The sequence below is a fragment of the Hydra vulgaris genome, chromosome 02 (genome assembly GCF_038396675.1).
Source record: "Hydra vulgaris chromosome 02, alternate assembly HydraT2T_AEP".
Taxonomy (NCBI): Eukaryota; Metazoa; Cnidaria; class Hydrozoa; order Anthoathecata; family Hydridae; genus Hydra; species Hydra vulgaris.
This window is the reverse complement of record NC_088921.1, coordinates 4,642,041-4,658,197: the sequence shown is the minus strand read 5'-3', so window position 1 is coordinate 4,658,197 and position 16,157 is coordinate 4,642,041. Positions and strand designations below refer to the sequence as shown.

General features: G+C 27.3%; 1 protein-coding gene across 1 annotated transcript; it reads right to left on the bottom strand.

The window, feature by feature from the left end:
- Nucleotides 1-801: 801 nt before the first annotated feature.
- On the bottom strand, nt 802-1,161 carry LOC136075743 (uncharacterized). The gene has a single exon (XM_065789178.1). It carries the CDS (start codon nt 1,159-1,161, stop codon nt 802-804), a length of 360 nt encoding a protein of 119 aa, XP_065645250.1.
- Between the last annotated feature and the right edge of the window lie 14,996 nt (nt 1,162-16,157).

The following is a 16,157-nucleotide window of genomic DNA, read 5'->3' as shown; positions in this document are numbered from 1 at the left end:
GGGCTCATCTCTGATATAAGCCTACCTCTACTTTAAACCTGTCTGTCATTCCTACTGCACACTTCACTGCTGCCACATGTTTTCATCCTGCACCACTCTGACAAACCTCTCCGCTACTCTTGACCTCCTCATACAATACCACAGCTTCTGTCTCGGAACTCTATCATAAGCTTTCTCTAAGTCCACAAACACACAATGTAACTTCTTCTGTCCTTCCCTATTTTTCTCTATTAACACTCTCAGAGCAAACATGGCATCTGTAGTGCATTTAGCTGGCATGAAACCATACTGCTGCTCACAGATCTCTACTTTTCCTCTAAGCCGAGCTTCCACTACTTTTTCCTAGATTTTTAGTCTGTGACTGATCAGCTTTTGCCCCCTGTAGTTACTACAGCTCTGAACGTCGCCCTTATTCTTGAAAATTGTCACCATTATGCTTTGTCTCCACTCCCCAGGAATCTTCTGACCTTCCAAGATTCTGTTAAATAACCCTGTCAAAAACACCACTGCTATCTCTCCCAAACATTTCCATGCCTCCACTGGAATATCGTCCGGTCCAACTGCCTTACCACACTTCATTCTCTGAATTGTAGCCTTTACTTCCTCCTTGAATACCTGGGGAACTTTCTAATTCACAATCTCTGTCTATTCTAACCTTCCTTCCCTATCATTCTCTTAATTCATCAGTTCCTCAAAATACTCCTTCCACCTTCCCAAGACACTCTCCTCACTAGACAACTCATTTCCATCTTTATCCTTAATCATCCTAACCTGCTGCACATCCTGCCTTTCACGGTTTCTCTATCTGGCCAATCTGTACAGATCCTTTTCTCCTTCCTTAGAGTTCAACTTCTCATATGGATTACTATATGCCTTTTCTTTAGCTTTTACCACTGCTCTCTTTGTCTTGCCACATATTTCCTTGTACTTCTGTCTACTTTCTTCATCTTGCCGAAATTGCCAATTCTTTTTAGCCAACCGCTTTCCTCTTGAACTTTCCTGAACTTTCTCATTCCAGCACCACGTCTCCTTGTCAATCTTCTTCTGTCTTGATGTCACACCAAGTATCTTCCTAGCCACATCCCTCACTGAATTTGAACTCTCATCCCAGGTATCCAGAAAACCACCACTCAGTGCCTGTCTCACTTCATCCCTGAACATTACACAACAGTCTTCATCCGTTAACTTCCACCACCTGATCTAAAGTTCTGCTCTCACCCTCTTCTTCTTCTTCACCTCCAAAACCATCCTACATATCACCATCCTATGCTGTTTAGCCACACTCTCTCCTGGTAGCACCTTGCAATCACTAACCTCTTTCAGGTTTCTTCTCCTACAGAGGATATAGTAGACCTGTGTGCCTCTTCCCCCACTCTTATACCTCGCCCTGTGCTCTTTCTTTTTCTTAAAATAAGTGTTAGCTACAGCCATCTTTATCCTTTTATCAAAATCTACCACCATTTAACCTTCTGTAATTTTTTCTTTAACTTTTTTCATCACTGTTCCCTTCACCAACATGTCCATTAAAATCTGCTCCAAGAATCATTCTCTCTTCTATAGGCCAGCAGACTAACTTCATCTAACCAGCAGAATAACTTCATCTAAATAACTAACCAGCAGAATAACTTCATCTAAAATAGAAAAATAAACACTAAAATACAAAATAAATTTAATATAAAATTAATTATACTATACCTTATAATTTTATATAATTAAAATTATAAAGTATAATAACGGTATGGTAGGTCCTTTCTAAACTATTTATATACTTTTTTATTTATAGACTAATTTAAAAGGTTTTATTAAATTTAGTGGTAGCAAATATTATTATCTTGGCTTTGAGTTAACGATTCAAAATATATTCTTTATAAATTCTAATTGTAATAATGTAAAATACTAATAAGTAATAAGGGATGGACACTTATTGGATTTTCTAAGCAGGCACCCTTTTTATTTATTTCATATATATGAAAATTGTTTATTGTAATATTTGGGTTGCGTAAGTGCTGCAAATATAATTTTTTTTTCTTTCAATATTGTATGAAAGAAAAAAAATTTTTAGTTTAAAAACTTATGTTTACTTTATTTATGTAAAAAAAAAAAAAAACCAGGCTTTCTCAAAAATATTTATATTTGCAAGCTAATGCACATGCCAAGTTGTTTCATATATATATATATATATATATATATATATATATATATATATATATATATATATATATATATATATATATATATATATATATATATATATATATATATATATATATATATATATATATATATATATTACACTGTGCGATAAACAACAAGTTGCAAACTAAAACATTCGAAAAACTGTGTGCTATATTTTTTTGTGAATAAAAATTTAGAGTAATTTTAGAATCTATAGCTTTTTTATGATTTTTGTTTTCATTTGCTAAATCTGACTTGTTCTTATAAAAACAGAGTTTACTATAGCGTAATCAAATAGCCAACTTTGCAGAAATTTATAACTTTGCACAATTTTAAAAGAAATATATTCAAATAAATATGTGACTGTGTAAATATGTATATCATTGAGAGAAAAACATTCCTAAATTTTCAACGCTTTTTCTTTAAGTTAAATTTTCATGTAAGCAGACCAGCATTTTATACAATGGTAATCAAGTAAATATATTTAAATTTTAATTTGCATAAGTTCTAGGGATAAAAATTAATTAAACCTTAAGTTTTGGGAACCGTGTAACTGTATTCACAAACCTGGTACTACCTATTTGCATTTTTTTTAAATATATTTGTTTTTGTAATCATTAGATTTGATAAATTGTTATAATATTTGTTTAAATAATTATAATATTTATGAAAATAATTGTAATTTAATTGTTATTATATTTATTGTGAATTTTAGTATGCTTATTATCATGAAAGCTGCAGTTTTGTTTCTTTTCAACTGGATTATACTGCACCAACACAAACCAATACTCGAGCTTGTTCAGGAGCCTCCCTAGGTGGTAACTGTAACGGACAAGTTTTAACTCAAACTAAAATCTGTAATCCAGAGTAACTGTAACGGAGCAGTTTTAACTCAAACTAAAAACTGTAATCCAGAGGTGCTTTGTCCAGGTTATATCATAAAATGTTTTTTAATTATATGCTTGAACTTGTTTATTGTTTAAAATATGCTTTGTTTATTGTTTAAAATAAATAAGTAAAAATAATTAAACTATAACAAAATTATTTTATTTAAAAACACAAACTTGTTTAAAGAAAAAAAGAAACCATTTTGATTCAATTTTTACCTTTAGACAAATGTCTCGCTCATTAAATGAATTTAATGTTTAAGATCTTTGAGTTAAATCCAACTACATTTCATGTGTTATTTTGTTAATTTTATTATATTCATTAGTAAATGTTTCAATAACAATCGCTACATTTATGTCTAGTCATGCAAATAATGATAAGTATGTTAAACAAATATATAGCAATGCAACATAAAACATTATGCCAATTTAATTAAAACATGCAAAAACAAATAGTATTGTATTTTTTTACTATGGTTGCTCTATTAATTATTTATAAAATATCAAAATAGGAATATTGAGCGGTTGGGGTTCTTGGAATGCCTGTTCTGCCTCCTGTAACACTCAATTCAACGGTCCATATCAATAAAGAAGCCAAACTTGTATTAGTACTTTTTTTTTTTTTTTTTTTTTTTTTGTTATTCACCTCCACTACAGATGAGGGCCACTACAGATGAGGAGGCTACTTAATAGTGGTTATAACCCTCTCTCAACTCTATAACTCCGAAACACGAACCTTGACGAACAAGGCCGCTGCGCAGAGAAACAAGTTGAAAACTTCTATGTAGAATCCAAATTATGCAGGCTGTAATAATGTCAGTTTAAATGATCAGCAACTTTGTACAAGGAACATCTCTCACCTGAACAACGAACATTTTTATCAAAATGTTCCTTGTTCAGGTGAGAGATGTTTTATATCTGAATTTTTTTTATTTATTTGCAAACATATTCAACTGTTTTCTTAGACTTTATTGGAATGAGTTTTAATTATCAATGCTTTTTTGCAAAAAATATAAGTACATATCCACCGGGAAAAATAATTTTATTTATAGCTTTTGCAAATAAATTTTTTGAACAATAGGTAATTATCGTGCATGTAGTGCATGGGGAGCTTGCTCAGAAAGTTGTCAGTCGAATCCTAATGCTTCACTATTTCAAACTCAGACTCGGCAACGTCTTGGTGCTACATTGAATGGTGGTAGTCCTAGAACAAGCTTTTAAACTCAAAACTGCAATACTTGAGTATCTTGTCTAGGGGACTTTCTTTTATTATTATAAAAACAAAATTAATTTGCTTTTTATTCACTTATTAACATGTAATAAATAGGTTTTACTTAGTTTAAAATTTTTAATAAACTTTTTAAATAAAAATAAAGTCCTCGATTCTCTATAAGTCCATCTCATATAATTTCTTTTACAATTATAAAAGTGAAATTTATTAGTATGTAATATATAATTGTTATTTCTTTAAAGTTTTAATATAAATGAAAAAATGATATTTACAATCAGGTTCAGGTTCTTATATTTTTATAACGATGAGCAGCTGGCTGTGAGATAAAGTTTGAAGAAAATGTTTTTTTCAAAATTTCTAAATGAATATTGAATTTTGAAAGACTTTGTAATTTTACAAGTTTTTAGAGAACATTATAAGTTTTAAAAAAATTTTGTAGTGACCTAAGTACTAAGTGGTTTTAAAAACTAGAAAAACTTTTTGGAAATCAGCCTGTTAATAATTAGGTTTGTTACTGCATGCATTTTCACATGTTTTTAGTTACATTTTAGATTTTATTAGTGCATGGGGAGCATGTTTAGCAAGTTGTCAGTTATGTTTCATTTCACCTACTCAAACAAGAAATTGTCAATGTGTTGGTGCTACTTTTAATGGCAATTGTAATGGAGCAGTGTTTACTGATACTCAAAATTGCAAGGAGCAAGTTTATTGTCTAGGTGCGTGTTCAAGTACTGAAATAGTCAGTTTATCAACAAAAATCAATGTAAAATAATATTTTTGAAATAATTTGAAAAATAAAAATTAAACTGGGTTTTTATTATTTTTATTTTTTTTTGCAACTTGTTTTTTCATTAAATGGCTTATTTAAAAAGATAGTTTTTCAATAAAAACAGGTACTTATGGTGCATGGAGTGCATGGAGTAGTTGCTCTGAATCATGTCAGTCTAATCCTGCTACAACTATATTTCAAACTCAGACTAGATCTTGTCTAGGACCTACATTAGGAGGTGGTTGCACTGAGCCTGGTTCTCAAACTATGGCTTCTAATAATGGAGTACCTTGTCCAGATATATTTTGTATTGCTTTGACTTTTTATAAATTTTAGCTCATAGTTATTTTGTGCCAATACAGTAAAAGTTTAACTACTCCTGTAATTTAGGTACTAAACAAATAATAATATTATGGTATAATATGCATACATTTATGGATGATCCATAAGGAGAGGGTGTCAATTTTCATCCGCCTATATATATATATATATATATTTTTTTTAAGAATTGTTAAGAATAGTTGTCAGGTCAGGTTATCCTGCTACTGGTAACATGTAACCCACTACAATCTGCTTTTACAACTAGACAACTCATTCTTTTATCTCCTAATGAGGGTACAGCTCTAAAACTCAGTTTTTTAGTTCTGAGGCCAACTGGTAGTCAGGTTTTCCAAACTCTGTGGTAGCTCTCAGAGAGGCTGATTCCACCAACAGCTGGAAAATATCAAAGTAATAACCATGTGCCATGTTGCGCATGGTTAATACTTTGATATTGAAATGAAAAGAAGTTTTTTGGTTGTTTTCATCTGATGGTGAGACTTTCTTTATTATTTATTATTTTCGTATGATGGTGAAGCTTACTTTTGAGTAAAGAAAAAAGTAGTTTCTCAAAGTAAAAAAATACCAAATTTATTTTTTATTGCTTCAAAATAAATAAATGGGGTTGTCCTAATAAGCTCCGAGGGCACAGTGGGCTAGAATCCCATATTTTTGGAAAAGTCATTACTTTTTTACCTTTTATCCATAGGCCCCAAAAATTGGTATATAAAGTAATTGGATGATTATAATTTGAATGAGTATGATTTTTTTTGTGATTGCCATGACAACTCCAGTTGAATAGCAAATCATTTTTATGGTTAGTTCCAAAGGGTTATTTTTAGCCAAATGTTTCTAAACTTGGTATGCAAACTAATTTGATGATTTTAATATGATTGAGGATAACTATTTGTTTTAATTTACAGTCACACTTTATATAGGTACACACATTTCCAAAATTAGAAAGATACAAAAGACACATTTATAAACTAATATTATCTGTGGATGACCTCTTTAAGTCAATAACTCCAGCTAAGTTTTTAAGCTTTGGTGTGACTTCCTGCTGTCTTTCTCAGAGATACAATAAATGGCTCAGATGTACGTAGTAGTCAATTTGACAAATTTTGGTTTGTTTTCACACAAGAAAATTTTCTGGCAATATGTTCACGATAGTTTTGAAAGTCTTTATTGTGTGCTTCTTGAATTTCTTCAGAATACACAATAATGAGTAATGCTAAAGTTTCAATAATTTCAGAACCATGGGTTAAAATTTTGTGGAGAGATGTTAGCATATAGTACAAAGGATGATGATGAACATAAAGTGGAGCTGTTTTTAAACATAAAGCCTCATTTTTATCAGTGTCAATGTCTAACCACACGAACTTGTTGCCAATATAATATGCAAATTTAGAATCAGTTCAAGATCAATATTTAAAATTTCTGCAAACTTTTCCGCATTTTGAAATGCTTATCGAGCCTCATCTCCATCATTTGATGTTCCACTACCACCAGATTTCAAAACACCAACTATCAAGCCCATTTCATCTTTAAATCTATTTTGAATTGGTTGTTTCAGAGCCTTAACTTTAGATTTATCTTCGACTGTTCTTGCCTTCGACTTTTTGAAAGTCATTTTATATCCAATATGTAATAAACATTCAAAAAAACGTATCCTAGTATGTAAAGTTAATAAACCAAATGTATTGCCTGACATACCCTTTTTCAAAATCAATTTTTAATATCATTCATTGGTTTGGGACTTGCCCCACATATAGTACAGCATTGACCAAAATTTGTCACATCTGAAAGAGCAGTGTGAGGTTTTTTTTATCATTAATAGTAATTTGTATTATATGATGTATTTTGATTTTTTTATTATTTATATCAACTTCAGTATCTTGCAAGTTTGAAATCTCAAACCAAATGATATCTTTTCTGATTTAGAAACTGCTGCCGTTTTTTTCTTCAAACTTAAAACGCAGAGGTCTACATTACATTTTATGAAGAAAGGTAAGTTCTTCTACATGTTCAGTTAGAAGACTGCAGCGTTTAATGAAAATGGTTGCTGGGATTGCCAGAAGTGATTGAGCAAGCTTAGCGAGACAAGAAAATTGACTTTTATTTTACCTTTACCATGTCAGTGGACAACCACAGCGCCTGTTGATGATAGTCGTGGATTTTACTGGGTACCTGAATCCATTTGAAAAGCTACACAAGTCCAATGGCACTAGGCAAGTAATAAAAAGTGCCTGCTCATTGTGTAAATTTCTTGTTACTTTTCCTTGCAATATTTGTTTATATATGGACTATCCTGTGGCACCATCAAAGCCTTTTTTTATCTCAGAGAAAATCTATCTGGAGTGCCTTTAGTGCTAAGGACATTATACCGTGCCTTGCATATTTTATTTACCGTATGATCTACCAAAGCTTGCAGTTTTATTTCAGCTGAAAAGTCTGAGACAAATATATCTGCAGAAAAGCATAACAGTTTTGCATCCCAAACATCATTATATGGATGATATATATCAACTCCCTTTTCAAATGCTTGATTTCCAATAATTTGGTAGAGCTTTTGTCATTCTAGCGTCTAAAAGAAGACAAAGAGCTTCATCTTTAGTCATTCTATATTCTTTTTTTGAGGTTTTTTCAATTGAATTTTCTTTTCTCTTTTTAGTTTATGAAGCAAATTGTAAGGTAGAAGCAAAATAAATTTAAGTTAAGTTACTAACTTAATGTTTTTTAGTTTTAGTAGAGTAGTCATCATAGTTTGCCTTAATTGGTCTTCCAATAGGTATTGGTGTTACATTTAAATCTTCAGGAACATGGTGTGGCAGCCATTTTTTATTCTTTTCTTCAAATCGAGCCGTATTTCAAATTATAGATGCGTTATTAGAATTTCTAATTGCTGCTTGTTGCAATCCAAATTCATAATATCAATAGGCTTGTCCACATTACCAGAGTCAGAAATTTCTAGATTATTAAGCTTATGCCTAATAAATGCATAGATATCAAAATATTTCATTTTCGGTCTTCAAATACAAAAAATATTTTATTCATGAGACATTTGGACAACCAGATATGAAACAAGCTTCAAATATTTGTCTATTCATTTTAATGTGATAAAAAAGATGTTTTGCTAAAAAATTGCGATAATTGGAGCCTAAGAACACAAAAAAAAGCCAGGATCTTGGTCCCCTACCCCAAAGATAAAACTTGTAAAAATCATGTATAGAGACGCAGCTGACATCTGCCGACAATAGGTAAAATATATATCGATGATGTACATATTGCGCAAAATATTTCAAGTCTCTAATTTCTGGAGCATCCTGGACCGCAAAAGTATTTCATTATTTAACGAGATTTTCACTAAAAAAAGTACTTTAAATACGCCATCATTATATATCAATTTATTTGATATAACTTACGTGCAAAATAACTTTGCAAAATAGTTTTGCAATAGCTCATTTGATAGATCATACTTTTATTTAATTATGCAATAAAAAAATGAAGTTTTAAAGTTCAATAACAATTTTATGCTTATCAGAAATACAAAAAATATTACTAAATTAAATTAAAACTAAATTAAAAAATAATAAAAAATTCGAAAAAAAAAACAACCTTTTCTATTAACAGTTTAAAATGCAAATGGCATGATAGTTATACAGAAATATATACAATTTATAAAAGCCGAATGTTCAAGATATAAAATGGTATATAAGTATGTCATTTTTGAGAATATTTTTTTAATACTTTTTTCAACGACATGGCCCACTATGGAGGGGTTGAAAAGTAATTAAAAATTATAAGGCATCCCCACTCCTCCCCAGTTTATTTAGCTGGTGTGAGTAGTGTTTTAGATGATTTTATTTTATTGATCTATTTTAAGAGAAACAAGACAAATCAACATCTGTGTGTAGTAAACACCACTTGGATTTAGTTTTAAACTGATTCGGCGAAATATTCTTCCTGCAACAATGGTTGAAAAACTTTTCCATTGATATGGCCCACGATTTTGAATTGAATAAGAACTCAGTTTTGAATAAGATACAACAAATTACAAACAAGTTGGTACAACAAAGTTGTTTTTGAAAATCTTGTAAAATACTTATGGAGTATTTCTTCAAAATAAGTTTTGGAGACAGTCCACATTTTGTTTTATACATGAACTGTAAAACTAGATGAATCTTAAGTTTGAGAATATTTAAGATGCCAAATTTACTTTATCCCTTACTAACCCTGGCAGTAGTTGCATAATTTATATAACAGTGAATAAAGGAGTAATTAAGTTGTGCTGAAAATTTTTTTTATCTAAATATCTTCTGGCTTTTTTAATTTACTTTTTAACAGAAATGTCGGAAGTAAGAAACTCAAATGCTACCAGCCCGCTTCTTAATATAGATGAGCCATTTTAACTTGAGTTAACCAAATTACTCAATAATAAAAAGAGAAAATCTCAAAAGTTAGAAACATTAAAGTCGAAAAGTTTACCATTTAATAAAAAAAGGGAAAATGACGTAGCCCATATGATAAATCTTGAAATACACTTTTTTTCAATTGCGGAACATTGGCACTTTATAGAGTCCTGTAAAAATCTTCAACCATGTCACTATTCATGTGTCATGAAGCAGAAATAGGATTTTACTAAACTTTCTGAAAAAAAATTTCAATCTTTCAAAAGGCATATTTTCACAAGGCATTATAAGGCATATTTTCACAAGTAAAAATGTATTTGTATGTGCTATATTTTTTCAGTTCATGTTTTTATCACTATGCTGGTTATACAGCAAGTTTTATTATTTTTAAAAGTCTGGCCATTTATTTAATAAAAATTTTTGGAAAAAAAAAGTTGTTTCTAACTTAATATAAAACATGTTTTGGTTAAAAATCGACAAAGTAAATATCTCATGGATGAGTATTATATGTTTTAAGAACTAATAAGCATTTCATCATTTAAACGGCAATCTAAAGTGCATAATCTTAATTCCTGACATATATATTAAATATACAGTATTTATTTTCAGATCTTTGAACTTTTTTTTTCTTTTTTTCTTATTCACGGCGGTTAATTTTTACTGTTTTTCTCCCAAATGCTTTTTTTAAATAATACCAAAGTTTTTCGAAATTTGATCCAAAACATCTGCAATTAATATTTTTTTCAAAAAATTGCAACAAAAAAAAGAAAATTTAGGGTTATGTAATAGTATGTTAATTTCGTTAAATAGAAAATAAAGTTCAAGAATTTATCATTATTTTTTTTTATAACATCTGCTAGTTAAAAGTTATATAGATATTGAAATTCAATTTCTTTTAAAAACTAGAACTAAAACTAAAAATAATCAGTTTGATAGACTACATAATGACGTTATTAACTATTATTATTATTACTTATAATGAGAGCTTTCTAGTTGATCTCAAATTCCAGTTTACAACTATATGTCTGAATTAGAGTTGTATAGTAGTTTCAAGTAAAATAACCATCAAAATGTCTGGTTTTTTACAAAATACAAATATATTTACGGCATCACTTAAAAGAAGATATATATTGTAAACCGGAATTGTAGATTTATATATTAGGAATGCGTGCGGGAATTTTCAGATCATATGATTTATCATGGATGAAGGCTATCCAAGAGTTGTTTTTTCAATCTACCTAAGAGTTGTTTTTTCAATCAAAAAGATGACTTTGAAACCATTATGGATTTTTAAAAGTTTGTTATGTCGGTGTTATGTTATTAATTGATGCGATAAAATTTAAATATAGATGTTATATCATACGTTTGATAGGGTAGAAAGTGTAATTTTGTTAATAAATTTTAAATTAAACTTCTTTAAATCTGGAAAATTTTGGTTCAAGATAAAGTATTAAAAAAAAAAATTAGTATTTATTTCAAATAACTTTTGCATGACATTTCTGTCAATATTTTTTATAGCACTACTTAATGACAGCTTTATACTTTGTTTATAAATATTGTATATTTAATAAATACTAACAATAATATAATTTTAACAGTTTTATCAAATATTTATATATTTTTTAATTCATTTATATACATAACTTTTACACAATAATAAATCTTGGGTATCTTTCTTTGCAAAGAAAGATACCCAGAAATCAGTAATTTATATTCTGGGGTTGCATGGTTAAAGTAAAATTTACAGTATTACTATTTTAACCACATAAAAGAAGTTGAAAAAACTAAGATACGCCTTCGAGTTATAAAATACGCCACTGTGTTACAAAATAGGTCTTTGTAAAGAAAATTTTTTTTTTAATAAACTTCAGAAGATTCTGTAGAATAATTTCTCAACATGCTTCTTTTATGTAATTAGTATTCATATACTATTTATTAGAATAAAAAATTTTATAGGATAAATCTTAGGGTCCCGCCAGGCGTTTAAAACACCAAAACTTTTTTCCCAAAATCAAACTGAATTTATAAATCGATTCGCGAGTTCAATTTCAAAAATTGATGAAATATGAAACAACCTTGTCAATAGAAGTTAACCTTCTAATATAACTATGTCATATTATATTGACTATGGTGAAGCTTAGCAACTGGGAAAAAACATATCAAAAATAACCGCCGTGATTTGTTTTATTAGTTTTTGTTTTCAATTTTTTAGACTAAAAATTAAATTAAGTTTTGCTTTATCTAACTTTTATTTTATTTTAAAAATAAAAGTGTTTCTTTTTTTAATGAGTGACTAAAGGGGCTCTATGAAAGGGTTGTGATGATTAACGCATCATCTTTACCTTCTTTGAGTCCCTGACTGATTATAACAGTGCCTATATGTATATAACATATACATGTATATATATATATATATATATATATATATATATATATATATATATATATATATATATATATATATATATATATATACATATATATATATATATATATATATATATATATATATATATATATTTATATATATATATATATATATATATAAATATGTATATATATTTATTTATATTATATATATATATATATATATGTATATATATATATATATATATATATATATATATATATTTATATATATATATATATATATATACATATTCATATATATATATACATATATATATTTATATATATATACATATATATAATATAAATATATATATATATATACATAATAAATATACATAATATATAAATATATATATATATATATCTATATATATATATATATATATATATATATATATATTTATATATATATATATATTTATATATATGTATATATATATATATATATATATATATATATATATATATATATATATATATATATATTTTTCTTTTATAGTAATAGCAAAAATAAATATCGTTATTAAACTGAACGTTTATAAAGTTGTATATCAGGAGATTCATCATCACATAACACATTGTCTTATGAACGCTCTTGTCATATATTAAAATACTTTATCAATGCAATTGCTACTTCTGATTTAGTAGTCACATTGCGTTATGAAAGCACGGTATTAAATTTAAAGAGTATTGAAAAACAATGGCATCTTTTATTAGCATACGATCGATCCGAATTTTGTAAACATTAAGAAAATCGTAGAGTTTATTCCTTTACAATCGAAATTTTATCCTTCAAAGTTAACGATTCCTACAAAGTAGCCTAGAAACTAAAAAAAATATTATTATTTTCATTTACAAATATTTTTTTTTGTCATTGAAACACCAATATTGAACAACTCGGAATTAAAAAGTCACCGGTAAAAAAAAAATATACCATTGATACCTCTCCCACCAAACCTTAACATCTGTTATAGAAACACTCGGAATTAAAAAGTCGCCGGTAAAAAAAAAAATACCATTGATACCTCTCGCACCAAACCTTAATATCTGTTATTGAACAACTCGGAATTAAAAAGTCACTGGTAAAAAAAATATATATACCATTGATACCTCTCCCACCAAACCTTAATATCTGTTATTGAGAACCACGTATCCATCTACCCTTAGTTTATTATCACTTATCATTTTGTCATTTACGAAAACTTATAAAGTCCCTTTACCCCATACCAACATCATTACCACTTGTATTCAATTACACATCATTACCATTCTTAAAACTCAAATGTTTTTTGACCAGATATTCGACCCTTTTAACAATCTTGTTTAATTAAACCATTATAATTTATCATCATCCGGTGTACACATCTCACCCTTAGTACCACCTCGTTCTTTTACAAAAATTATAAAATTCTTTTACCTCATCCCACTGACTAACACACCGTTATTACCACCTTTAATTTACCATTTACCACCATCTGTTAATCGAATTATCTATCCCACACTTTTAATTACCTTGCTCAATGGAACCATTAAAACTTATTATACCACCCTACCTTTAACCGCAACCGACTCTCATTTTTTATGGTCATAGCTGTTGATTTAAAAAAGATTAAAAGAAATAATTAAATATCAGTTAGACCTAACAACAAACGTTATTTAATTGAAAACTTATATTTCGAACAAAATAACTTGGACGAAAAATTCTACAAAACTTTCGAATTTTTTTATAACGTTGACAACAAAATTTTTTTGAAAGAAACAAAGATGGACGAACACTTAAACATCTAAAAATAATTCACATAAACATAAAGTTGTATTGTGTAAATCGAAAACAAATATAATTTTAACTTTTCATTGCAAAATTAAATACCTATAAAATTAAATAAAAATAAATACAAAAAACGTTAAACGAAAAATTTTCTGCATAACGTTACAAATAATTTTAGAGTTTCAAAACTGATAAAAAATGTTTAAAGTTAAATCATTAAATAAAATATAAAAAAAATTTATCTAGATTTTATTTATCTTAATTATAATTATATTTTTCATGAACAATGAAATAAAAATATAATTAACAAAAAACAATAACAAATATTTCAAAAAGGTTTTGAAAAAATATTAGCATACTAGAATTATTACTAATAAAGTTATTCAATAAAAATTATATATATTAATAATACAACAGTTATATAATTATTAAAACTAATAATTGATAATTAATAAATTTAATAATTATATATATTATAATTATTAAATTTATTTATTAATAATTTATTTTGATCCTTTAAATAAAAAATAATCCTTTAAATAATTAGGAAAATCAATGAAAAATTTTTAAATATTATTAAAATTAATTCGTACATTTTAAAACATATTTAATTAAAAAATAATATATTAAATATTTCTTTTATTATTTTATAATTATTGTTCATGTTTTATTTAAGATATTAAACATTTTTTTCGTGTTATAAAGTTTTTTTAATTCATCGAGGTTACGAAAATATTTTCCACGGTAGTAGATCGACAACGACTTGAGATTCAAACAACGAATCCATTCATAAATCTCTTCAATGAAATCGATGTCTTCGTGAAGGTGAAGACGTAATCTTTCACAAAGATTAATCAATAGGATTTTCTTCAAAATCTTTTTTCGTTATTAAATCACTTAAATCAATTATTGAGATCCCCAAAACTTCAATCTTATCTTTCGGTTTCCATCTTACGAATTTAATTGGACAATGAAAGTGGACTTAGCAAACATTTGTTGAACATTGAATTATAAGATTTTTTTCTTCATTACTTAAAATATTTTTACGAACATATAACTCCGATAACTTTCTTCCAGATTTAATGTAATGATTAAAAACGAAAAAGTGCGGCCGTGGCGCAGTGGTTAGAGCGCTTGCTTTATAAGCAGGAGATCCAGGTTCGAAACGAGCTCTGGACAAATTTTCGCGTCACGGTAAGGAAGGAGGCGTGAACTTCCAGGTTAAATGCACTTCCGCGGTGCTCTGTGACAAGACCGTTAGGACTTCTTGGGGCATCTAAAATAAAAAAATTAAAAAAAAATAATTTTCAAAAGAAGTTTTGTAAAAAGTTTTTCCATCTTTAATTGAAATCTTCCACTCCAAGTTAACTTTCGTTCATCGACGATAAATATTATTTCATCATTAAATGATGATTGACTTTCATAAAAACATTCAAGGAATATGTTATTTTAATAAGTTCTTATATCGTAATAAGATTGATACAATTAATAAATTTTGTTTTTATTTTGAGGAGATAATTCAAGTAGACTATCTAAAGAAAAATGCAATAATTTAATAAAAACAAACAAATCAATAAAAAATTAAACAAAAATCGGAATTAATAACATATAAATAATATATGTAATGAAATATAATCAACATAATGATACATATATTTATAAATATAAAATTTATAAAACATAATTTTATAATAATTTATAATATTTATATATATAATATATTTACATATTACGTATAAAAAGATATAAAAGAGTAAAAAATCAATAAGAAATATTATAATTAAATACATTATATATTACATAATAGTATTTACATTAATATTAAATTATATACGTTTTTCAGAATAAAATTATATATAAAAGAAAAAAATAGAAACTTTTAATTAAACAAGTTTTTACTAAAATTGTAAAAAATGTTTTAATTTTATCAATTTAAACATAATTTTTATCACATTTTTTAAACTTCGTTTTACCATAAATATTACATATTTAAAGTAATGTAAAAAAAATTAATCATTAATATTAACTTAAAAAATGCTTCCTTATATTCATATTACTAATAAAAACAAATTAAAAAAGTGATTTAAATTTAACCAAATAATGTAACAAGTCAATAAACAAAACGTATTTCATTTAAACGTAGATTTGAAGTGAAATGAATGTTTTAAATCGAATTTCAAGTAAAGAA

What these genes read in the sequence shown, in the direction of transcription:
- LOC136075743 (XM_065789178.1), bottom strand. Translation starts at nt 1,161, where the DNA reads ATGTTCAGGGATGAAGTGAGACAGGCACTGAGTGGTGGTTTTCTGGAT.